A 24,702-nucleotide genomic window follows, 5' to 3' on the forward strand; every position below is an offset into this window, starting at 1 on the left:
ACTGTCCTGTTGCTGCCTCTCAATCAGGAGCTCCTCCATTTCCAGCTGCCTGAATCAGAAAACCTGTCTAGTCGAGATATGACTTCCTGAACAGAATTATTGACCCTTACAGAAAGTCCCTTCTGCTGTGATTGCTCTCCTCCTGTTTACTGTAGCTGGTACGTGCCTTTTCTATTTGTTTTACTTAAGACATGAGATTGAGCTGTTTGCTCATGCTGTCTGTTTCTAGGCTTGGACTTGTTGGAATGTTTTACTTGTAAACTTGGTTAAATAAAAGGTTTTATGTTAAGTTGAATGTATGAAATAATGAAATGTTCTAGAAGCTTTTTCTACTGCCATGTTATAGATGACCTACTGTAGAGTGCTTTTACTGGCCCTGCTAAAGGAAAAAGACCATGTGCTGTGACTGTTACAAAGCATGGTGTGATGTCGTTTTATTCCCTAATATAAACATGGAATAGTTTTGGATAGTTCACCCAAAAATCGATGCAAGCCATTGAGCAATATCTTCATATGAATGAATGTCAAGTAGCTCTTGTGTCTTACTCTTGTCCAGCTCCTCCCTGGTGAGACATGATGAGACAGAAGCTGGCGGCCGTGACAGGAACACTGTGTCCTGCCCCGGTGGCTCAGTCCGACGAGGACCTGAAGTCCCCGCCTGGCGCTAACGAGGTGAAGATGCAGATGAAGCGGGAGATCTCCCTCCTCAACGGGGTGTGCCTCATCGTGGGCAACATGATTGGCTCCGGGATCTTTGTCTCTCCCAAGGGCGTCCTGATGTACAGCGGCTCCTACGGGCTGTCGCTGGTCATCTGGGCTCTGGGCGGGATGTTCTCGGTGTTTGGGGCGCTGTGCTACGCCGAGCTGGGCACCACCATCACCAAGTCGGGCGCCAGCTACGCCTACATCCTGGAGTCGTTTGGTGGCTTCCTGGCCTTCATCCGGCTGTGGACCTCCATCCTGCTGGTCGAGCCGGCCAGCCAGGCCGTCATCTCGCTCACCTTCGCCAACTACCTGGTGGAGGCGCTGTACCCCACCTGCCAGCCACCGTACGACGCCATTCGCCTCATTGCTGCCGCCTGCATCTGTAAGAATCCCTCTGATCCCTCAGCATGTACAACTACTGGCTAACACTGGTGTTGGAAAGTAAACCCTTTTAAAACGTGTGTAATGAGATTGTTTGCTTAATCCTATGATATATCAGATGGTGTGCTCACACTTCCTGTGATATTCTCCCATCGTTGATTTTCTGTGGAATAAGGACTGCCCTGTTTTCTGAACAGGAAGTACTGTACATCCACGGTTCAAGTGTGATGTCACACCAGCACCGCATGCCCCCGATGCTCCTGTGGGTTGGCACCGGATGCAATTAGACCAAAGGGCCCACAGAAGGTGCCAGATTGAAAAATAGCCTTGCATTATGGGGCTTCTCTCAACAGTGTGAAAGTGGCGCACAGAGTTGGTATTTAGGTTACAGTGCAGAAATGCAATGAGTCAGCATCACAGTCCAGACCGGGGCTGCAGATCCATCACCGACGGGAGGAGAAAGGTTGACAGGAACTATGAATGAGTAATGGGGGTTTTAGTGACATACTGACTGCAGAGATGTGCAGTATGTGTTGGGTATAAGAAAATAAAAAAAAAGTATAAATTCTTACTAAACTGTCATACTTCTCCACATATAGTCTTATTATGGGGTAAGGTAGGAGGGATTGGTACAGGGAGTTGTACACACAAGTAATATATTTCTCTCTCTATCTCTCTCTGTCTCTCTCTCTCTCTCTATTTTCAGGCATGTTAATATTTATTAACTGTGCCTATGTGAAGTGGGGGACTATGGTCCAGGATCTCTTCACATATACCAAGATCATGTCCCTCATCCTAATCATCATCATGGGAGTCATAAAGATTGCTAATGGTGAGAGGAGTGAAACCCCAAAATAAAATCCATGCAAATCTTCATCTCAACTTTCATCTTTCTCGCCCTATGTTTTTCTCTCTTGGACACTTTTTCTTTCCCTCTGTCTCCTGCCATCTCTCACTCTATTATATCTACCTATGTGTCCATCCAGGAGAGACTCAGAACTTAGAACACCCATTTGAAGGTTCCTCTGTCGAACCTGGTCCCATAGCTCTTGCCCTGTACTCTGCACTGTTCTCCTACTCTGGATGGGACACCCTCAACTTTGTCACAGAAGAGATTCAGAACCCCGAGAGGTAGACACAAACATGCATGCATGCAGACTTACTAACTTACGCATTCATCCATTCACTTAGTCACTCACTCATATAGCTCCAACTAGCAACTCCGCCCTCAGATTCAAACTCAGAACGTTCCAGATAGTTTCACTTTGTTCACTTTACCGAGGGGTTATTCATTGTCCATGCAACTTTACATTCCTAGTGTTGACAGAAACAAGACAAGTTACAATGCTGCACAGCAGCAGTAGCACTGATGTTATCTTCCTGGTCCAAGGCTAGAAACAAGAGCTCTATTCATGTCTAACTTGTTTGGATTGGAATGTTGATTAGTCAGTCATGGTAAACTGGTGCCTCTGCCTCAGGTCAAGTTAGCATATTGGTTAAATTACAGTCAAATGTTACAATCAAGGCCATAGGATCTACTTAGACAATAGAACTGTTATATCTATGGAGTTACAGTATATTTAGTTCCTGTTTAGTCAATACCATGTAATTGATAGTTTTTCATCAAATGTACTGAGGCATTTCAGATGAACTGTATGAAATAAACTCACAAAGGTTTGTGACTGTATATGTGCATACTGTGTTATGTGTCAGTGTTGACATACATATTGGTTCTACTTGCAGGAACCTGCCTTTGGCTATTGCTATTTCTATGCCCATTGTGACCATCATCTACCTGCTGACCAACGTGGCCTACTACGTGGTCCTGGACATGTCCTCTCTGCTGGCCAGCGACGCTGTTGCTGTGGTAACGTCTCCCTGACCTACATAATCAACTCTGACAGAAATGAGACTCCACTGTTCATATGATCCCTGATCTGGTCACTCAACTATGGAGAGATGACTGTACTGTTTGTTGTGAAATATGTGCTTTAAAATGTGTGTTTTTCTCTCCAGACGTTTGGAAACGCCGTCCTGGGCTCTTTCAGCTGGATCATTCCTATCTCTGTGGCCATGTCCTGCTATGGGGGTCTCAACGCCTCCATCATTGCTGCCTCCAGGTAAGAGTCAGTCATGTTCTCTTCTCAGTCTGGGACAACTGGTGGGTTCACCTTAGGCCTTATAGTATACATGGGTATTAAAATAGTGTAGCTGTAAAACTTGATAAGAACAATTGAAGAATATTAATAAATGTTTACCCAGGTAACCTATGCATGTTTTTTCATTCAAAATGAGCAGATTTGAACAGTTTAGCGATATACAATATTGCTATGTCCTTTCACAGCAGCCGTACCCACACAAAACAAATATACAGTAGGTTTCAAGTTCCGGTTATTCATTTTAATGTACTTAATTTATATTGTATGTCGCTGTGAATAAAAGCACAAATAACATGAAAACAATGTCATCCGTAATCATCCCCCTTGTTCCATGCGTTGTCTAGGTTGTTCTTTGTAGGAGCGAGAGAAGGACACCTCCCAGACAGCCTGAGTCTGATCCACATGGAGCGCTACACGCCTGTTCCTGCCCTTATATTCAACGTGAGTCAATATATCAGTGCAGTGGCTGTGGACAGAACCTCGCTGTGGCGTTAATGTCGCTGAGCAGACACTGAGAAGCAGGCCTCCACTTGGTCCCTTGTGACCTTTCGTGATAGAAGCCCCTGTGCTGTGTTCCTCCTCCAGGGCGGGATGGGCCTGATATTCCTGTGTGTGGAGGATGTGTTCCAGCTCATCAACTACTTCAGCTTCAGCTACTGGCTCTTCGTGGGGCTGTCCGTGGCCGGCCTCATCTACCTCCGCGTCACACAGCCCGACAGACACAGGCCTGTCAAGGTGATACACCTGCTGACCTCCATGTTTCTCTCTCTCGCTTTCTACCTCTCTCTCCCAATCGCTCTCTCTCTCTCTCTCTCTCTCTCTCTCTCTCTCCCAATCACTCTCTCTCTCTCCCAATCTCTCTCTCTCCCAATCACTCTCTCTCTCTCCCAATCTCTCTCTCTCTCTCTTTTGCTCTGTCTCTCTTTTTTTCCCCACCTCCAGCTGACCGTTCCCCCCTTTCTCTCCGCACAGCTCTCCTTGTTCTTCCCCTTCATCTACTGCCTGTGCAGTCTCTTCCTCGTCATCGTCCCGCTGTACGGAGACACCATCAACTCTCTGATCGGCATCGGCATCGCCCTGTCAGGAATACCTGTCTACTTTGTAGCCATCTACCTGCCGGAGGAAAAGAGGCCAAAGTTCATAGGCCAGATCAATGGTAAGGGTTCAAAAGTGCTTCACTTGGCTGCCCTGCGGGGGGGTTTAAAAAGTGACTTTATCATTACTCACCATTTATGGTGTTAGCATATTGCCTTGACCCAGTGTGTTGAAGTGCTTCCTACACCACACTGCCAAAGCCTGTCTCCGAGCAATGATTATAAAATGTTACTTGTCCGAGCGCTCAGTATCTCTCATGAGACATGATGTACATCCCCACAAATGTAACATTTAACACAGCAATCTCTTATCTCCCTCTCTTTCTGTCCCTTTCTCTGTATTTCTCTCCACCTACCTCTCTCCTTGTGTCAGCCACGGTCACCAAATACACTCAGATCATGTGCTATGGCTGTCTGACTGAACTGGATGTGGAGCCAGAGATACTTGCTAACGGTAAAAGCCAATGAGAGCACCTGCTTTGTTCCCTACTCCCTGCCCCCTGCACCCGCGGGGGAGATACCCGCCCTTCCATAAGTATTCTGGTTTCTCAAATGTCTTCAGAGTCTGAGAACAAAAGAAGAAGAGATGTTTCAGAGAACAATTTTTGCTATTGTGATCAAACTGACATTTTATATACTTTGGGACAAAGCAACGATTTTGTATCACTGTCTATTTTTTGTGCTTTTGGAATACACTTGAATATTGATTGAAATGTTTTCCTGTAGAACAATGAACTATGATACAGGAAATGTTCGCGATTTCTAAATTTACCCTTAGAATTCACCTCATTCTGTCAGATCATGTGTTTTCACAATAAGCTGATTCATGATGAGTTGTTTTCATAAAGCTATGACTAACAGAGTGTTGGACCAAAGTGTATTCTAGAAATTACCTTTAGCACTAGCACTCCTATTCTGTGATATTACATTACATTTGCCAACTGTCACAAACATAATTAATGCTTTTCTTGTTATTAATATGTATTTGCACCAATTTTGGTCATTTGGAGTTACCTGAGGCCAAAGTTATGAAAGATATGTTTGCAGAAGTCATAGCCAAGAAGACTGAATGTGTTTTTGCTTGGTTATTTTGCCATATGTCGAAGTCTCAGAATAGATTTTGGTGGGCTATTTGTGAGCTACACCCTTTAAATGTCTTGGAGACTATTATAACCTGTGCCCCTGTGTTCCAAGATTGAACTTGAATTGAAGTATTTAGCAATGTTTCTTTCCAGTCTTTCCTATCCCCTCACAGTTCCACACCTGTTCCTCCCCCTAATCCATGCACTAGCCATCTTTACAGTATTTCTCCTTCCACTATGCTTTTTTATGTCTATGTAAAGGTTCAAAACATATTTGAAACAACATGTCAATGTACTTCTTCTCTGGTACAGTCAAAGTAAACCACTTACATTTTTATATTTACAGTGTGACTTTTGGATTTGTGAGGCTAAGTTGATCAAAATCTCCATATCGTAGCTTTATTGTATAGCATTACAATACGTATTTAAATGTGAGGGTATTGAATTGAACTATTGAGATTAATCAAATAGTTCAATTTTGAAAAAAGTATTTATTTACTCGAGTAGACAGGTCAGTCTGCCCTCTGAAACCACTACAAGGCTGCCACAAGGGGGAGCCATCGCATACAATTACAAATATCCTCAGTCCATTGAGAAGTTCACTGAATCTCTGTTGACTTCATTGACCTATCAGCGCAAAACACCCACCCTTCTACATACACCAAGATTTATTGCAGTTTTTGGTGTTCAGGCTGGCGATCAAACAAGAGCTTAGTTTTTCAGTGTTTTTAGTCAAAAATAGATTTCATATCAATGTCATTAAGCTTTTAACAATATATTTATCCTGCCCAGGAAGCACGTTTCACAGACAACCTCTATACAGAAACAACAGCTTGGCCTGATGAGTTGCCAGTGTAGAACGTGATTACGTTTCATGCATTAGCAGATGTAAACCTCTTGTGGAAAATACTAAGAATGCTGTTCTCATGGGCAGGAGCCAACCTTAATTGCAATTTAATATGCTATAGGCCTACTGTCTATGGGTGCAGGGTCAAGTACTATGTCATCTATGGGTGCAGGGTCAAGTACTATGTCATCTATGGGTGCAGGGTCAAGTACTATGTCATCTATGGGTGCAGGGTCAAGTACTATGTCATCTATGGGTGCAGGGTCAAGTACTATGTCATCTATGGGTGCAGGGTCAAGTACTATGTCATTTGTAGTTCCTGAGGTGAACATGTGCGAGGGAACATGACTGGAACAATTTTAATACTGCATCATTGAAGAGAAAAAGATATCTAAATGTCACACAGTTTCATGGTTTTCATGTTCCAATTGAAGTCTGTTAAGTAACATATTTGTGTTCTATAAATGTTTTTTTGCTCTCACCAATAACGATCATGAAAGTGGCAGTCATCAGTAATCATGATCGGATGCCTGTCTATAAGGTGACAGTGTACTTAAATTACTTCTGAATTGCAAATGACTTACATTTACGTTTACATGTATTCATTCAGCAGACGCTTTTATCCAAAGCGACTTCCAAGAGAGAGCTTTACAAAGTGCATAGGTCACTGATAATAACAACAAGATAGCCCCAAAAACATTGCGGGTAGCCAAAACATGAAGCACATATTGTGAACAACCAAAATAAGTGCCAAAGGGAAGAACCATTAGAGCATGTAGTTAAACAAGTTACAATTAAACAACATGAATCGCTATAAGGACATATAAGTGCACTATGATGTAAGATCTCAAACCGAAACATTCAACCTTTTTGTCATCCTTCAGTGGCTGTCACATGCTTCTGAACCGTGCTAATCAATGCCGCACAGGCCTCCTGCTTCACCTTTTCACATGACCCGGGTGTTGGGATGAGCTACTTGGCAGTGGTGCTCTTATAAGACCAGGGTACCAACCCACCGACAGGCAAAAGAAGATCCAAGCTCCCTGCAGCAGCACTCAGCATCCCAGAGAACCAGACCCAACTTCTCCAACCATGCGTGTGAAATCTCTTGTGGCATTCGGACTGATTGTGGGGGTCACCTTCTTTGCTGTGTCCAGTGCAGATCCCCTCCATGCGCAGTGCAAAGTGATATGGTATGGAGACTTGTTTCAGTTTGAATGTGTTTGAATGTGAAAGAGATTGGTATAAAGTCCAGGAATTGTAATGTAATGAATCCAGGTCAATTGATCCAGGAATGGGTCAGTTTAATGGTAATGGACTTGACAAAATGCAACAGGAGATAATTGTCATGGTAGTCGAATGATGTAGACGAGTTGTATCACGGCATGTGTTAATATGTATGTGTAAGGGCATTACTGACAGGTGTGTCCATGGTGTCATCCAGTCATCAACATCAGAAATTATAACTTTTATGTAGCCATAATGTACCTCTCTGTGTGCTGAATGCATGGAACGTAGTTGGAAAGTGTGTTTGGCTTTGAAGTTATTTACTCAGTAATTGATCAAATTGTGTCTAATAATGAGCTACAGGGTATAGCTAATGTCTCAAGATGCCGTCTAAATTCCATGAACTGAAGCAGGACAAGCCAGACTGAAGACTTCATTTTTTGTTGTTGTTGAGATCTAGAGATTTCTCTCGTGGTTATAGGTGAAAATTCACATCAGACAAGGTACCATGTGACTTCACTTTTCTCTCCGCCTCAATTTCTCATACTGGTTATGGCTGATATGCTTGTTAGACCGATCCCGAGATCAATAAGATTGTGGATTCTGTTGAAGAAAATGTATGACCTTTACATTCAGTAGGACATGGCAAACATAAGACCATAAGATCAGTGTTTCCCACACATAGACTAATTTGTGGCGGTGCGCCACAGAATCAACACCGGCCGCCACACATTGCGTTTCGTAAACATTTTTTTTTATCGCTATTTAGGTAAAAACACGCAGCGTATTCGTTCAGCTGCATTTCCTTTCCCTGCTCTCCCTCCGTCTCTTTCACGCACGCGTCTTTCTCACATACACACACAGTCACTACGTCAGCACACGTTAGCAACGATGCATACGCCGTTCTAGTGAGACCGACAGCTACATCAGCGAGCCTTCAGCATTAGTGCCGTAGCTAAAGGTCTAGGAAAGTTGAGGCTACTTTTCGCTAGGTACCGACGGACATGTCTTAATCGAAGGTTCCCCTTCGTTGTTTTGGTGAGAAGTTTCAAGAGCTAGCTACTTACCCGGCGTCATGGAGCCGACCAGTTAAATAGTTATTTAGCACCCTGTATGCAGCGTCGCTACCTGCATATGCAGAAATTATTTGTTTGTTGTTGTTGATTGATTTTGTGAATTATTTCGACCCCCCCCCCCGGTCTGACATGAAACAACACCCCCCCCCCCCCCCCCCCCCCCCCCCCCCCCCCCCGCCACATATAGCTTTCTAATCTGTGGGAAACACTGATAAGATCTTAGAATGATCACAGATAACGGCTACAGTAGCTGGCTTGCTAGTTTATCGTCACGTTAAATGGTACACGTTTACACAGAACGATACAATTTTTACTCACAACTGGGCTCTCAGCGATCATTAACAGAAATAATATATCAAAACAGTAGGAGAGCAGCCCAAACAGGTCTGTACCATTTTAAGTGTGTGATGGGATCTCTTTGTATGTTTGCCATGCTCTATTTTCTCCCCAGGTTGTTTGGCGTGCCATGCCGGGATGTCTATGTGGCTCTGGTGAACCAGATCAAAGCCTGGAGGACGAGGGCCAGCTGTGAATCTGGTGGAGAGAACTGTCTTTATGAGGTAGGAGGCCCAATTCTCTATCCCCCTACTGTGCACTTCTCAAATGATTCTTCCGCCATCCTTAAAAAACATTTATCCTCTTATGTTCTAGTTGCTGTCTTCGTCTCCCATCCTGATCAAAGCCAAGCACACCTCTCCCACGACCAATGATGTGGACGACCTCAGGTTCAGCCTGTATTCCATGGAGGAGTCCTCTGTGTGCCGCGTGACTGTGAGCTTTTAGATAGGTCAAAGGTTGTTAAGTTCACTTCAGAAGGAGCACAGTCTAACAGTGCGTTCACACTGCAGCGACGCGAATCGCTTGCCATCGCTTGCCTTCCCACAGTTCACCACGCTCGGGGGCGTTTCAAACAGATACATGTACTGTAGAATGTAGTTCTCTAAAGTCACTATTGTAGTTGTCATGGCCAAGTGTGCAGACTTGGGTTTACGTAGTTGCAACATCTATCAAATACAACTTGTATACAACATACAAAACTGTTTAATAGACATACACGTTGACATGTGTAAAAAACGTTTTACTATATTCCTCAGTCTCTGCTAATCTGTCGATTTGATAGGGAGTTCCAGCCGGGCTAGCTAGCTAGTTACCACAGAACGAAGTTACGTAATTTGACTAAACTGAATTTGAAAGTACAAGCACCCACAACTTCGGCAAACCTTGCGCCATGCATTGGTTTTTTTTAATTAATATCTCTGTACAAATACAGCTAGTATGTATCTTACAGGACTGGGTAAGCAGCCACACAAACGATTAGTTTCTCCTCCACCTTGAAACCTAGAAAGCTAGAAATGTTTGCCATGGTTGTTACGTTACGAGAAACAAGGAAACACTCCAATTGGCCATCGCTAGCGAAAATCGCTCCACATTTGCATAAAGTTGAGAAAATCTCAACTCTGTCGCGTCGCTACCCACAATGCACCACGCAAGCGATTCGCCTGGCTCCATAGAAAATGAATGGAAAACATGTTGTCGCTCGCATCGCGTCGCTGCAGTGTGAACGCACTGTTACTCTGAGACACATGCTCAACTGTTCTGACGTGAGCACAACTTGTCTTCTTCACTTCCAGGGAGAGGCAGTGTCAGAGTCCTGGGTAGACCTGATGGACAACGGCACCAGCTACTGCAGTCTCCACAACCTGGTAGAAGGTGACATCATAAGCTCCTCATGCTCTCTTGTAGTGTGCACTCAACCTTACTACCACAGGGCAATGCCAGCCTCAATATATTTAAAAGATACAATTGAAAACATATTCTATTTATTTCTTTTTTCTTTTTGGGGGGTTTAATATTCTAGTTGTAAGAAATGTTTCATGCCAGATTAGGATTTATTCATTCAGAAATTTAGATTTTGACCACATTTAGATTAGAACCCTATGGAAACTGTCAACTGGAGCAGTACTAAGAACTCCAATGTACCTTCAAAATGCACTTGAAACTTGACCTACTCTTCCTCAATATCTCAATGACCACGTGTCTCTCTTTTCCAGGCAGTGGACTCAGTCAGGTGGAAGGATACAAAGAGTACACCAACGAGTGGATCTGCCTTGAGTACACCACAACCAACTGCTCCATCTACTGAGCCAGTGTCCATGTTTGAAACCTACGTCTGTCTTTATTAAGAAACCTCGAGTGATGATGCCTGTAAAGTTGATGACAAAGAAAGGCGAAAGACGCTCTTTAGTGACCACATTCACTTTATTTGATGTAGATACTGTTTCCAGGTTAGGGTCACGTGATTGCAGATTCTAGCTTTACTATTACAGGCATTGACGCTTCTATTGCTATTATCCTTAGTGCTTTAATGAAACCCGAACACCTTGTTTACAACATCTATGCACCCTCGTCTCACTGCTGAGACCTTTTAAAGTCCTTTTCATGATGGAAGGAAAGCTTATTTCCAGTTAAATAAATAGACTTTTGACACCAACACTTTAGCTTGTACTTTGTCATCAATCCATCGTAATCATGTCAAACAGGTTAATGTTATAACTTCTATTTATTGGAAAAAAAAGTGAAAGAGTGGTTCCAGAAGTAAGCCATACAGCAGAAGGGAAACAATGAGTATGAGTCATCTACAGACACAGACAACCAAGCCCAGAACCAGGCCATGGGATTCAGTTACAAATGTGTATACAGTATAGTTTGATTTACTTGTTACCCACTCATAGACACAGACTACAATACCCTTTTTAACATAGAAACTCTCAAGTCAAATATTAAGAAAAGAATACCACCATTCATGTATTATTTCAATGAGTGGCACGTTGCGATAGTCTATCAAGTCTATCAGTCTATGCAATATAATTCAACTATGAGTAATAGGTTGTAGAAATAAATGTGAAAAGTTGTGTCTTGAATTATTTAGACACACTGTCACACTTTCTGTATCTTCCTCAGTGTCAGCTGAATATCCAGCTGTGGTTGTAACTTGAGTAGTAGTGCCTGGAGCTATAGAAAACATCACCCTTATTTTAGTATTTATTTACATGTAAATTCAATTATGGATTAATGAGCTGACATGGATCAATCCTGAACATTTATAACTATTACCTGTTGCACTAATGGAGAAATCGTAGTTTCATTCAGTTCTTGATGAGACTGCCAAGTTGTCACCGCAATAATTAATGCTGTAAAAACCAGTAAAGGTATTAAGAATACTGAGATACATGTATATTATACATCCACATGTAAAATATAGCCTAGTTGGTGTGTAATACCTCTTTCCACTGAAGCTGGTGCTGGTGAGGATGGTGTGGGTATTTGGGATCCTGTGGTAATATTACAATCCACCCACAGAAACATATTTAAAGGGTGAGCTTCATTTCCAATTGTTGTTAAATGTATTGGATATTAATCTATCAAATCAAAGAGTGGGTTCAAAGGTATATAATACCTGAAAGCATAAAGAAATCTAGCACATTTGTATGCTAAAACATCGACAGACTTCAGTACTACAAACGGCTTTCTATAAGGCTATAGGATCCAGAAATTAGAAAATTCCACGACTATTCCACAACTCCAAGTTTACGACTATGATTAAAATGTGCAATAATGTAAAATGAAACGGGACAATTCATACCCGTTGTTTGTCCCGCTGACAATGTGAAACATGCCGCCAATATGAATAGCAGCATAATGTTGCCGTGTCGGTCCTGTTGGAACATCATCGTCAGTGAACGGGGCTGTTGTTTCACTGTCCTGGTTTGCCTACTTGGTTCCGTACGAGGAAGTCACCTTCATTAATAGCCTACCTGGAAAGAAGGTGTTGCTTCATAAAATAATAGCTCGGTTTTCTGTCATCAACAACAAAACTTAAATGTTTCATGTTGTCTTTGATTTTCTGGATCAAATTGTACTTTTCCTTAAAGAACCTGAACAAGTGCAAGAACCTTTTGAGACTTATATATTTATACCCAAATATTTAAATTTCATTTACATTTACATTTATGCATTTAGCAGGCACTTTTATCCAAAGCAACTTCCAAGAGAGAGCTTTACAAAAGAGCATAGGTCACTGATCATAACAACGAGGTAGTCCCAAACATTGCAAGCAGCCAAAACATGAAGCATACATTGTGAAAAACTTAACAAGTGCCAAAGGGGAGACCCATAAGAGCATGCAGTTATACAAGTTACAAATTAAAACAACATGAACCCCAAACAGTGCAAGACTGTACCTATAGAAGAACAATCAACGGTAAAAATATTTCACAGCGAGTACAAGAGTTCAAGAGTTAACTTTGTTATAACTAACCTACAAGAGCAACATGTCTCTCAATAAGAGTCATTGTGATCCTGGAGGAAACTGACATCAGGTCAGTTCAGGTCAGGTCAATCAAGCATTCCTAAGTGCCGTTGTACTCCCGGAACAAGTGCGTCTTGAGCCTTTTCTTGAAGGTGGGGAGACAGTCAGTGTCCCTGATGGAGGTGGGGAGCTGGTTCCACCATTGGGGGGCCAGGCAGGAGAAGAGCTTGTGCATTTGGCAACAACTATCCAAACATGAACAATGATTATAACATGAAGGAATACAGTACTATGATAAAATAACAGCATGACTACTGCTTAGTCTTTCCCCCACTCTAACATCTCTCAGAAACTCGTTTCTCTTTTTTTTTTTTTTTAAGATTACCCAACTAATGATTGAACTACTGACATCGTCATTGACTGTGGCATCAGACTAAATATCTTTCTCAAGCAAACAATAACCAACTATACTTTCTCGATATTTCTGCAGAAATAAACTACAGCTGTGAATTTGGGTAATCTGGGACATTTCTTGCATGCATTTTCTCATCGGAGCTTCCTGATTAACTAGTGTCCCTTTCTGTGACACCACACCAATCACGTTTTGTGATTTTAATCACATAACATCCATGCTAAACCTAGGGAACATTTTTGTGGACTAGACATTGTCATGGAGGAAGGAAAAAACTCTGGGGTTCAGGTGTCCCACATTACCCAATGTCCCACATTACCCAATGTCCCACATTACCCAATGTCCCAGATTACCCAATGTCCCACATTACCCAATGTCCCAGATTACCCAATGTCCCAGATTACCCACATTCACCCTACATTGTTTCAGGAGATGTTTTTGTCAATTTTTGAAAGACAGTTTCTCTGTCAAAATAGAAAATGTATGCTTTGGCCATACAGATTCAAAACGCATGTCAAATGCAGGCTTTATTTCTAAACACTGAAACATATCCCATTTATAATGATAAAACACCATAATAAGTGTAGCATAATCCACTTCCTTGCATTAACAATAGGAATGTTTTCAAAGCTAAAGGTTCAGTGAACAGGTCTTAAGGCCTGTAAATAACAGCCATGATTTTGGTTTATTAGGACCAATTCAGATATAACAGTTGGAGAATGTAAGAAAAGGATGAGAATATAATTTCAATTGCATACATTTATTTTCACTTAACTGCAAATGATTGAGTTTTATGCATCAATTCGTGAAAATTAATAAACTAAAAGGGCCCTTTGTCCAAGGTGTTCAAAAGTGACTACTTCTACTGGCTGCAACATCCCTTGTGCACGAGGCAGTTAATTGATGACATGTGTGTATCGTTGATGCTGGCCTATGGTGTGTGTGTGTGTGTCATGGGGCTTGTCCTAAGGGCTCTTGCGGTGCTTGCGGCTGCTGCTGCTGCTAGTGCTGCTGCTGGCAGAGCTGAGGGGCCGTGGAGAGGTGATCAAAGGGGGGGACGTCACGGACAGTCCCAGGCCCAGCTCCAGGGTCTTGGTCGGGGGAGACCGCAGCCCAGATGCCCTGGGGCTGCTGCTTGTTGATGACCCCGCCGACCTACCGTGTACACAGCAGCATAACAATGTTGTTTGATGAGGAACTCAGAATGAGGAAGAGATGTTTGGAGGAGAATTGTTAACATGTTACCTGAGGGAAGCCGAGCTACGAGCAGAGCTGGTCTTAGAGCTATGGCGACTGACTGGGGTGGAGGCAGGTGAGGGAAGGGGCAGGTGAGCCTGGAGGTAAACAGGTACATTTACTTGACGAGGAAGGCAAGGAGCAACTAACCGTACACCAGAATTTATAGTTGTTTCATTGCTGGATGTGATTTCTACTGTAAGGGTAGTTTTTTCAGGGTTACCTGAACAAAGTACAGCTGTAGAGCAGATCTGATGTCAGGATGTTCCTCCATGATCTCCAGCAGCATCTTGTTGATGGACCTGTTGAAGTCCTTCAGCTCCCTCAGTGCAATGTCCTTCTCCTCAAATGTCTCCTCCCTACTTTTTCTGGCTGACCGGATCTCTTTGGTCAGTTTAGAACACTATGATGGGGGGAGGGTATTTCAATGTTTTTTTCTCAAAAGGGATTAAACGGAATGAGAGTCAAATTGTCGGGGGGGGGGGGGGGGGGGGGGGGGGGGGGGGGGGGGTCACTCCTCAAACTGTGCTTTATAGTGTTATTATAGTCATTGCAATTTTCATAATAGCCATGAGTCTAAAATCTCTTCAGATCCCAGAACGGGTAACAACCCATTGCAATAGGATGACTTGGTGCACAACAAACCGTTTTTGTAACTCGGTCCAGTTTTTCCTGCTGGGAAACAAGTTCTCTGTTGATGGATAGGATCCGTGACTGAGTCTCCTCTGTCCTATTGTCCTCCTCGCCCTCTTCCTCTAGCAGGCGGTCCAGGGTGTCTTTCATGCTCTACAATGAACACACACACAGACAGAGACAAAGACCAGTTCAGCAGGAACCAAACATACGTGTCTATATTTACCCTCTTTGTTGTCACAGCCACTCAAGGGGGAATGCAGCACCATTGATAGATGATGAGCACAAAAAGGGACAGATAACGACAGGTGCAGTGTTCCTGCGCGCTGAGACACAAGGAAGAGGCTGAATGAGAAACCCAGAATGTGAGCCGGGGCGTGGCAGGAGAGGTGTGCCGAGGGCCAGGAGTCAGGCCGAGCTACCTGGACGTCCTCCTGGAGCTCCCGGATCTGGCGCCTCTTGAACTTGTACTTCTCCTCAACGGCCCTCTTCTGTTCCTCCAGCCTCAGCTTCTCCTGGTGCTCCTCACCTGCGACACACACACATACACACACAATCACATAATCACACACACAGATCAGGTAGGATCTGTGTAATCTGTGTCTGGCCTCTCTGCACATATCGTTAAACACCAATGCTATCATGTGGATATGACAGAAGACAGGGGTATCTAAGAGGTATATCAGCCTGACATACTGTGATTCTGATAGACAGAGGCGGGCGGGCGGGGGAGGGAGGGGAGGGCGATCTCGTCATACATACTGGACTCTGTGACTTTGGTGAAGGATTTGCGAAAAGTGCTGTTGTGGTTGTTGACGACGTGCAGCGTGTTCTCCAGAGCTCGGATCTCTTTCTCCATCTTGCGGATTTTGGCGTCCAGGTCGTCTCCTTCGCGCTGGAGCTCCTCCTTCTCCTGGGCGGCCTGGAAGGAAGCGCACGGGGGCCGGTCGACGAGGGCGACGCTTTCAAGGGGCAAAGATGTCACGAAGGATGTCACGAAGCCCCTCCTACCTTGATGACATAGTAGGCCTGGGACTTCTCCTCCTCCCCCTCGGGAGCCGCCATGGTGATGGTCATGATCTCGTAGCGGGTCCTCATCTTGTCAATCTTGGACAGTCTCTCGTGCACCTCGGCGCTGGAAAACAGAAGAAGCATTCGGCTCACGGGGGCTTCTTTGAGGAGAGAAAAAAGACCCAAGATGGTCCTCGAAAAGCGAACGATTGCGAACCAATCGATCCCCCCGGTTGGCCGCCACTAAATGACATGGAGGAAGGGGGTGGAGGGCAGGTGCATTTGGACCCAGTCACCTGAGGCCTTGACGCTCCTGGTCAGTGATCTTAACCTGCTTGCAGAGCATCTCCCTGTGGACCCGGATCTCCTCCTCCCTCTCCTGCATGGCCGTGCGCAGCTGCAGCCTCCTCTTCTCCAGAGACAGCACGCCGTCGGCCTTGTCGTACAGAAGGTCCCTCAGCCGCTTGATCTCCAGCTTCATGATGTTGTCCTCCACCATGGTGTCCTGGCAACCAGAGAGGTGAAAGGGGCAAGACGTGTCCCGTGAGTGGCGGGCGGCGTCCACTTACAGGCGGTTGTCGTTCCTCGTGGATCTAGACATTTCCTGTGGTTGAGGGGGGTCATTGCAGTACAGGAAGGCTACTATGTGGATCAACGGTGCGATGAGGGACGTCACCTGCTTCTTGAGCCTCAGTTTCTTCAGCTCCTTGTCAGTGGTGTCATTAAACAGGTTGAGCTCTTCGATCTTGGTGGTCATGTTTCGATTCTCGGCTCCGGTCTTCTCCGTCTCTTTCTTCACACAGCGAATGTCATCCTGTCAGTGGGCAGAAACAGATACTAAAGAGAGACGGAAGCCCCATCCAGCAAAACCGGCCTGCGCCAGGGGGGTTTGTGAGAGGATGTGTGAGTGCGTGTGAGATGGTGACCTGGAGCTTCTTCAGCTGGGTGGTGAGCAGGCCGGCCGTCCTCCTCTTCTCCTCCAGGGTCTGGGCCAGCTGGCTGGTCTTGAGCTCCAGGGCCTGCTTCTCCTCCGTGTTCACGTCTCCTTTAAGACGAGACATCTTCCTCTCCAGCAGCTTGATCTGGAAGTCCTGTTGACAGGGAAGAGGCAGTGGTGTAGATGAAGTCACATGACGTCCACACATATCTCGTGGTAGTAAAGGAAGCGATGATGGTATTTAGAGTCATTTCATGGATGGTTTGAGGTTGGATGCTCGGAAACAAATCAGACCCATGACAAAATAAATACACCGATTCAATGGATACAAAAAGTGTAAGGTCATCTCCCATGCCTGGTTGTAGATGATTTTCTGCTGTTTGAGGGAGTCCTGGTCCAGCCTGGTGAGGCGTGTGTCCAGGGAGGCGAGGACGGCCCTGCTCCCAGATAGCTGGGCCACAGCATCCTTCTCCCGCAGCCTCAGGGCCTGCAGCTCCTGGCTCTTCCGGAACAGCACCTGCCGCTCGCGGTGCAGCTCAGCGTCCACCTCCTGCCCCCCAAGAACAGACAAATACACGTCTCGGAATCAGTTTAGGTAGCGACGGACTTACAAACGAGTTACGGCAAAGTGCATGTCAGTCAAATGGTTCACACCGGTGGGTCGAAAAGGTTCTCGATTTGTCACAAAAGCAGGGTCTCACTTTGATGGCTTGCTCCTCCTCCTTCACCATCTGGTCCATCTGGGCGGCTCTCTCCTCCACCGTGAGGGCTGTTTCCGTCACGGCCCTCAGCTTCTCCTCCAGGGCCAAGTTATGGAGCTTGTCCGCCTTCACTCTGCAACCACACACACACGTAGCCAAACCATCGCTCAGGCACAGGGGGACAGCTCAGCTGACCAACCATGGAGGAGAACAACCAATGAGGTCTGGGACAGAACGTACTTCTTCGCTTTGACCTGAATCTCTTTTCTCACGTTGGCCAGCTGTGACCTCATTGATTCTACTTCCGTGGCTGAGCGATCCACCATGCCCCGGAGACTGTCCAGCTAGAACACACATGGATCAGGAACATCCAATCAGAAACCACCCATTAAAAACAATGCCGTACAGTCAAATCGAATCAATAATAGGCTCTAGGCCAGTAATGCAATCTCATTTAGCAACACTGTGTGTCCAAGCAGGAAGTTATGTATCAGAGACTGCTGACATTGAGAAGGAGCAGGTCTGCCTTACCTCATCCACCAGTCTGATGCGGTTCCTCTCGTGCTCCTGGAAATCCTGTCTGAGTTTGGCTGCCTGCCTCTCTGCCATGGTTATCTTTTTCTCATACTCCCTGTTGTTCTCTATCTCTCTCTCCAAAAAGGTCTTCTTCTCTTGGATCACACCATTCCTCTCTCTGATATCTTGATTGACTTGGGTTAGCAGCTGGAGGTGAGGCAAAACAGTATATCATGTACACCTATCAATTAAAACAAGTTATGAAGATAAATGTTTTCAGCAAACTGATACACTTGTTCCAGGAGTACAACTGTATCAGATGTTAGTTTATTTCCTCCAGGAACTCAATGACACGTATTGAGGGACTTTTTGCACTTGTTGGTTAGTTGTAACGGATTTATCTACTTGTACTCGCTGTGAATTAGATTATTGTTGCTTGCTTTCCTCCAGGTACACTCTGGCCACTTTAGTGGATAATGTTGTTTAATTGTAAATTGTTTAAGGACATGCTCTTCTGGTTCCACCAATTGGCTCTTATTTGTTTTTCACGATGTATGCTTCATGGTTTGGCTACCCACATTGTTTTGGGGGCTATCTCGTTGTTAATGATCATTGACCTATGCACCTTTTGCTCTTTCCTGTGAGTCGCTTTGGATAAAAATGTTGGCTAAATGATTAAATGTAATGTGTTTTCAACCCAGAGAAAGGTAAGATTGTATGCTTCCATCTAGTGGTCACCATTGCACACTGCTGCATCTCTGTGTCCCTTTTCTTCATCTGCTCGATGCTGTTCTCCCACTGGCGTATGAGGTCCTGTCTCTCCAAGTGGGCCTGGCGGAAGTTCTCAGCTGTCTTATCCAGTCCAATCTAATCACAAAACACAAGGCATAAGTGGTCGCTGATGAGAATAAACAATGTCTGGTCCTGGTGTGTGTGTGTGAACAGCGCTTTAATTATCTACGTAATTCATTCATTGAGATATGTTCGTTTTTTTTACCTGTGCTGACATGGTCTCAGTCAGTTCGTTGTCCAGAGCCTTGCGTTTCTGATTGGCCTCAACAGTCTTCTTCTCAATGGCCAAAGTAAGCTCCTGAGAAGAAAGGAAGCAAAGAGGCCTTCAAAGGTGATCCATTTGAACCTGAGCAGTAAACTACAACCCCAGAACCAGGAATGTGGTTCCTAGTGCAGAACTACTGCGTTCCAGCAGACCCCCTCCCCTCCTGACCTACCCGTATCCTGCTCTCATCCTGCTGGGCATACTTGATGATGGCCATAGTGTCCTCGTCTTTACGCGCTGACTCCTCCAGCCAGGCATCCAGGGTCTGCTGGTCCCAGTTCAGCTGGCTCTTCAGCTCCTCCAGCTTCTGAGAAACCTTGAAGATGCTGTTCTGAGGGTGTGTAAGTAACCATGTCTGAATGTAATGGTACTAGAGATCAACCATATCATAGAATGTGAACTAAGTTTAATGATTTTGTATCATTAGTCAGTGACAAATGACTAGCAACTGATAACAAAAATGTTAAACAATTAAACGAGTAATTAAGGAGGGTAACGAGTACCTCCTGCGAGTTCTTTTTCTCTCGCAGAGCTCCAAGCTCATCTTCCAGCTGTGACATCTCCTGCCGCAGACGACCCATCTCTCGTTCAGCCAGCGCTTTGAAATGCATCTCTGACTCTGTCTCCCTCTCCCTTGCCTTGCATAGTGCCTGCACATAAATACACACTGTCACGCCAGCTTAACAGCCAACTACAAAGTTTAAAAAACATGGAGTTTTATTAATCATTAACACGTAAACACATTTCGTACAAAACACCAACTACAAAGTTCCAGTACCATCCATGTTGGATCAGTACGTACTGTGCAACAAGAACACGTACCTGAGTTTGAGTTAACTCTTGCCTAACATTTTTCAGGTGTTCTGCCATGGCTTGTATCCTGTCTTTGCATTCACAAAGCTTATTGTCGACGAGCATCTTTTCCTTTTGTTTCTTCTGAAGCTGTTGAAACGCAAAGAGGCTACAGGTAAATGTTGGCTAGCTAGTTTCTGTACAGTATATGGCATCTTACCAAAATTGAAAAGTTGGCTGAGCAATGGTTGGGCAAGTTAACACATACCTAATAGTCAGCAATTATTAAAATGTGAGGCGGTGTGTAGAATAGCATCTAATTACCCACCTACCTCATCTTCCAAAGCTTTATTCTCTGCATTGGCAACTGGGATAGCAAAACCCTCATCCCAGCCCACCTCTGATAAAAGAGCGCTAGACATTACTACAGTAAACCACAAAAGCTTTTCGGATAGCTGATTAGTAAACAAACAAACGTCTCTGCAATGTTTTGTCTATTCGGATAGTCCTGCTCGTTTGTGCACTTAACGTTAATTAACTTTCTTTTAAAATGTAGACGTAGCTATCTGAAACCTCCGTTTGTTTTCAGCGTTTGTGCCTAACAACTGAATCAGGTGGTTAGTTACCACCCCATCCGGTTATGAACTGCATGCGCCACAAGGGGGCGATGAAACATTTACTATTGATTTGATGTGAATGTTTAATCCATCCATTGATTCTATTTGAACATCGAATTATTAAATATATCACATCCTCACATTTGAGGGAAAGTGATCCTACGATACAATATGTATTGTAAGGTGCACACTTGGAAAAAGCGTTCTTAATGAAGATGATTCTGGTTAAAAGGTGAAATATTGAGCAGATAATTTAACATATGCAATACATACTTACCCAATTAACAGCTTTTGGTACACACAGGAGAATTGCAATAATACGTAGGACACAAAGAGTCTGTTTTAAACATAAAAGAGATACCAAATTTAAACATTTATTTCCTTATACATTTGTGTGTATGTAATAGCATTATGCCTAAAAACAAACAAATATTACAATCAATGTTTTGTACTCGTCTCTCACACAAATGCTTCATAAAACAAACAAATCATAGCAGGAATGCACACAAAGTATTAAAATTCAATTTAATATTTGAAGAATTACATTCCCTCAGTAACCCTTGTGTTTAGATTATGATACAATTGTATTTGTCTTTCAGGGTTTCAGCTGCTTTGAGCAAACTTCAACCACATCAACTAAACACTGGGACAGGAACAGCAAGGTCCAAGATGGTGACTCTCCAGTTGTCCAGAGTCAACACAAAAAGACCCATACTAAAGATAAAAGCCCACACCACAAGACGACCGATGAGGAGATATGCCTTTTATATAGTCTTTGTCGTGTAAAACATCTCAAGTCCTGAGGATTCGAAAGGCAACATAATCTCAGCTCAGTGCAGTCCCATGTGCTCTTCACCATCTTGGTTGTGTGTTTTTGTTTCAACAACATTATGGATGTCCCCCACTTGGGCAGCACTAGACAGCCGTGCTTTTGGTCCCGATGTGGGGCCGCGCAAACTCCACAAAATCATCGATAAGAACCGGCCATGCTCCTTGGAGGAGTGGAGGATGACAAAACAGAAACAAATATTAGTCCAACAAAACAGAAACATAATTTTAAAGAGAGAGATGAAAGATGTTTTAAAGATGAGTTCAAAAAATGAGAATGCTATGCATTTTTGTAGAAGAGGGCAATGTCTCAGTCAACTCATTTATTGATAACTGAACACACATGACAGTGAATACACATTTAGCATTGATAATAAAATCACAAACCTTCCTCATCATAATTGGACATGTCATCTGTTATCATTGTGCTGAAGTCTAATAAGAGGTTCCATGTGTCCTTTGGGATCGATCTTTTATGATGTTCCTTTGGAAAAAAATATTTAAAACCTCATTAAACCTCACCTTAAAGTCTACGACATTTTGACTTTTGTAGTAGCCATTAAATTACCCATCATTTAGGGAGGGAAATGATTAACTTACCACTAAAAATTTGTTCCAAAGGTCCAGGAATTTGAATCTTCCAGCCAGTACTAAATTCCAATACGCAATTGCCATTTCTAAGTCTAGAAAATGTCAGGACATGTCTAATCAGATTATGTCTAAAATAAATAAAAAATATCAAAATGGACATGGGGAATTAAAAAAAAACTGCTGATCTTACCCAAACCTTTCTGGCCAGGATTCTTTGCAAAGTTAAATGTAAACTGGTAAAAATCTTTAAATTTCCCTTGGTCCTTTAGCTCTTGCTCCATTTTTGGTAGTTGAGCCTTTAGTTTCTCTACACTGTCACATCTGAGTAAAACAAAAGAAGCATTAGCACACATTCAACACTGCATTAATCAAGAGGCATTGCGGATAAATTAAACATTTACAAGCATTCAGCCAAAACCGTTGACTTGAATGAAGGCCATTTACCCATAAAAAGACACTCTCTAGCACAGTCTAAAATGTGCACTAACTGAAAGCATCAAAGTTTCTTATTCTCTATTGCAAAGTTGAGGTGGTCCTCCATGTAGCTTTCCTCACCCTTGTTCTGACATTCCATCCATGAACTCCTGTTTGGAAAACTCGCACTGTGTTGCCGCCCGGAATTTCCAGGCAATTAGGAGCACACTTATACTGGCCGGATCCAGGCCGAGATCATCGCAGAACTGCTGGATCCCATCTATTCCAATCTTGTTGTCATCTTGAGGGTCTATAGACAGATGAAAGTAAAGAATCGGTCCATACCTTTCCTGCGGTTTTTCTAAAAACGCTGCCATGGCGTGAATTCTATCTATCGTTGTTTATTTAGAGCTGGAAAAAACATCTTACCTCTGTATCGATTGTAGAGTTGCTCAAGCTTTTTCTTGTCTAACGCTCCCTTCAAGTTTGAAAAGTAGAGCTCTGGATTCTGAAAAAAGTTGTCTGTGGCAACATCTAATTTCCAGTCATTCTGTGACAGGCAGGTCAATGCAGTCTTCTCATTAGATTGGGTGAAGATCATGAACTGACGTACTTTATCCTTCTGTGAGGACTTCAGCTTGTTCTGAGAAAAACAACACATGACAGTTATAGGTGGGTGAAAATATACGAATTCCAGGGTTAGAAGCAGAAAGGGAATACCAGTGCAGGCAGTGCTTAGCAATGATGACAATAGTTTTCAGTTTCTATCAACGACCAGTATAAGTGTTTGCAAGGGACATGGGATAATTATTACTTTGGGAGGTTTTCTGAGCTGTTGCTAGCATCTAATTTCATTTATTAAGTGTGCTGCACACTACTTGGTTGCTAGAGATACAACGTGTATCAAAGACAATGTACATTTGGATTAGAAGCAACACATTACTGTCATAACCAGCTAACAAACTGAAAACAAGGAGAAACAACTTTACATGCAGAACACTTTTGATCCTCATTAGGCTACTTCTCATGTCTAATGTAGACCTACTGTCAGTCACAGTCTGTCAGAACCTACGTTCTCACTTGACCAACCCCCCCCCCCCCCCCCCACACACACACACACACACATATTAATATATTAAATAGTAAAGTACTAGTGTGGCTCCCTAGGTAGTCGTTTAGTACTGTGACTACTGTAACTAGCTATACTATCTGGGACTGCCAAAGGTCAATGATGGTTTACCTTCCTTTTCGTTTTGTAGATACAAGCCAAACTGTGCTGCAACAATGCTGTCAGCTAGTTACATGGTTGTTCAATAGCATGAATGAACCAGACATCTACCGCTACCTATATGTATAACCACTAGTACTACTAGCAATTCAGCTAGCTCAAAAGCAATTAGCAAGCTAGCAAGGAAGCTAGCTCTTTGTTTTTATCCTATAACAAATGTAGCAAACAATCATTTACGCTGGACACCTATTACGTTTATTGCATATAAAGGGTACTCTAATAAAATATATAGGAGATAACGAAGAAAAGATAGGAGAAGCGACATTATCATATGTGTTTCTCACCATGTTTGTAATTGCCCGACTCCCTTTTTCCCATCCAGCTACCTCGCTCTCCACCACCTTATCCGCTCATGCGCACTTGGGCACAACAGAAGTCTGACACTTGCGCGAATACTTTTTTGAAATCCACTTTTGTTGTAATCGTTCAAGTTAAAATGAACTGTATACAAATTGTGAAAGTTCGCTACCTGAAATAAAGTTAAATAACTGAAATTAAAATGTAAAGACGATGGAACATATGATGTTGTTTTTTATTATTATAGAATGTGCATTACAATGACCAAGAATTATAATTTTAGTTCGCAGATTAGTGAAATTGATCTTTAGGAATTGGAATGAAATCTTAGACAGCCTCAAAGTAGACATGGCATGGCCTATGGACAAGTATTTTTCACCTTACAGACTTTCTGTAGCATGAACCGGCCTAAACTCATGCAGCATACTTTGCAATATCTATCCGCCATAAAATATAGTCTGCTAAAGTTTGTTTTCTTTTTTTAAACTGTAG

The 24,702-nt window shown here is 43.4% G+C and overlaps 4 protein-coding genes across 8 annotated transcripts; 2 read left to right on the top strand and 2 right to left on the bottom strand.

The window, feature by feature from the left end:
* LOC124472246 (Y+L amino acid transporter 2) lies at positions 1-5,760 on the top strand. Its single transcript, XM_047026992.1, has 10 exons — positions 1-158; positions 557-1,087; positions 1,793-1,918; positions 2,073-2,217; positions 2,830-2,953; positions 3,103-3,206; positions 3,590-3,686; positions 3,831-3,980; positions 4,218-4,401; positions 4,713-5,760. The coding sequence occupies exons 2-10, from the start codon at positions 574-576 to the stop codon at positions 4,805-4,807; spliced, it is 1,539 nt and encodes a 512-aa protein (XP_046882948.1). The 5' UTR covers positions 1-158; positions 557-573; the 3' UTR covers positions 4,808-5,760.
* A 1,330-nt stretch (positions 5,761-7,090) lies between these two features.
* wu:fc46h12 (uncharacterized protein LOC568958 homolog) lies at positions 7,091-11,063 on the top strand. 3 transcript variants are annotated; one of them, XM_047027059.1, is made up of 5 exons: positions 7,091-7,461; positions 9,023-9,131; positions 9,223-9,342; positions 10,203-10,281; positions 10,623-11,063. In XM_047027059.1, the coding sequence occupies exons 1-5, from the start codon at positions 7,361-7,363 to the stop codon at positions 10,712-10,714; spliced, it is 501 nt and encodes a 166-aa protein (XP_046883015.1). In that variant the 5' UTR covers positions 7,091-7,360; the 3' UTR covers positions 10,715-11,063. The 3 variants fall into 3 exon arrangements, with proteins under 3 accessions (XP_046883015.1, XP_046883016.1, XP_046883014.1); XM_047027060.1 differs by lacking the exon at positions 7,091-7,461 and adding an exon at positions 7,512-8,112; XM_047027058.1 differs by lacking the exon at positions 7,091-7,461 and adding an exon at positions 8,127-8,159 and having other exon boundaries at positions 8,788-9,131.
* On the bottom strand, positions 10,812-20,779 carry ccdc39 (coiled-coil domain containing 39). 3 transcript variants are annotated; one of them, XM_047026951.1, is made up of 24 exons: positions 20,508-20,779; positions 20,206-20,325; positions 19,887-20,033; positions 19,556-19,714; positions 19,324-19,416; positions 19,065-19,193; positions 18,342-18,533; positions 18,051-18,154; positions 17,811-17,943; positions 17,465-17,659; positions 17,099-17,263; positions 16,849-16,986; positions 16,469-16,677; positions 16,173-16,296; positions 15,924-16,083; positions 15,584-15,690; positions 15,174-15,314; positions 14,752-14,931; positions 14,538-14,626; positions 12,890-14,447; positions 12,215-12,386; positions 11,853-11,903; positions 11,686-11,762; positions 10,812-11,583 (listed from the first exon to the last, which is right to left on the bottom strand). In XM_047026951.1, exons 1-20 carry the CDS (start codon positions 20,595-20,597, stop codon positions 14,258-14,260), a joined length of 2,865 nt encoding a protein of 954 aa, XP_046882907.1. In that variant the 5' UTR covers positions 20,598-20,779; the 3' UTR covers positions 10,812-11,583; positions 11,686-11,762; positions 11,853-11,903; positions 12,215-12,386; positions 12,890-14,257. The 3 variants fall into 3 exon arrangements, 1 of the variants encoding a protein (XP_046882907.1); XR_006956622.1 differs by lacking the exons at positions 12,890-14,447; positions 14,538-14,626; positions 14,752-14,931; ... (15 more) ...; positions 20,206-20,325; positions 20,508-20,779 and adding an exon at positions 12,813-12,853; XR_006956623.1 differs by lacking the exons at positions 12,890-14,447; positions 14,538-14,626; positions 14,752-14,931; ... (15 more) ...; positions 20,206-20,325; positions 20,508-20,779 and adding an exon at positions 12,572-12,610.
* A 353-nt stretch (positions 20,780-21,132) lies between these two features.
* On the bottom strand, positions 21,133-24,298 carry dcun1d1 (DCN1, defective in cullin neddylation 1, domain containing 1 (S. cerevisiae)). The gene is made up of 7 exons (XM_047027045.1): positions 24,198-24,298; positions 23,055-23,268; positions 22,767-22,935; positions 22,402-22,532; positions 22,221-22,303; positions 22,008-22,104; positions 21,133-21,784 (listed from the first exon to the last, which is right to left on the bottom strand). Exons 1-7 carry the CDS (start codon positions 24,198-24,200, stop codon positions 21,708-21,710), a joined length of 774 nt encoding a protein of 257 aa, XP_046883001.1. The 5' UTR covers positions 24,201-24,298; the 3' UTR covers positions 21,133-21,707.
* Between the last annotated feature and the right edge of the window lie 404 nt (positions 24,299-24,702).

The sequence above is a fragment of the Hypomesus transpacificus genome, chromosome 10 (assembly GCF_021917145.1).
Source record: "Hypomesus transpacificus isolate Combined female chromosome 10, fHypTra1, whole genome shotgun sequence".
In the NCBI taxonomy this organism is placed as follows: Eukaryota; Metazoa; Chordata; class Actinopteri; order Osmeriformes; family Osmeridae; genus Hypomesus; species Hypomesus transpacificus.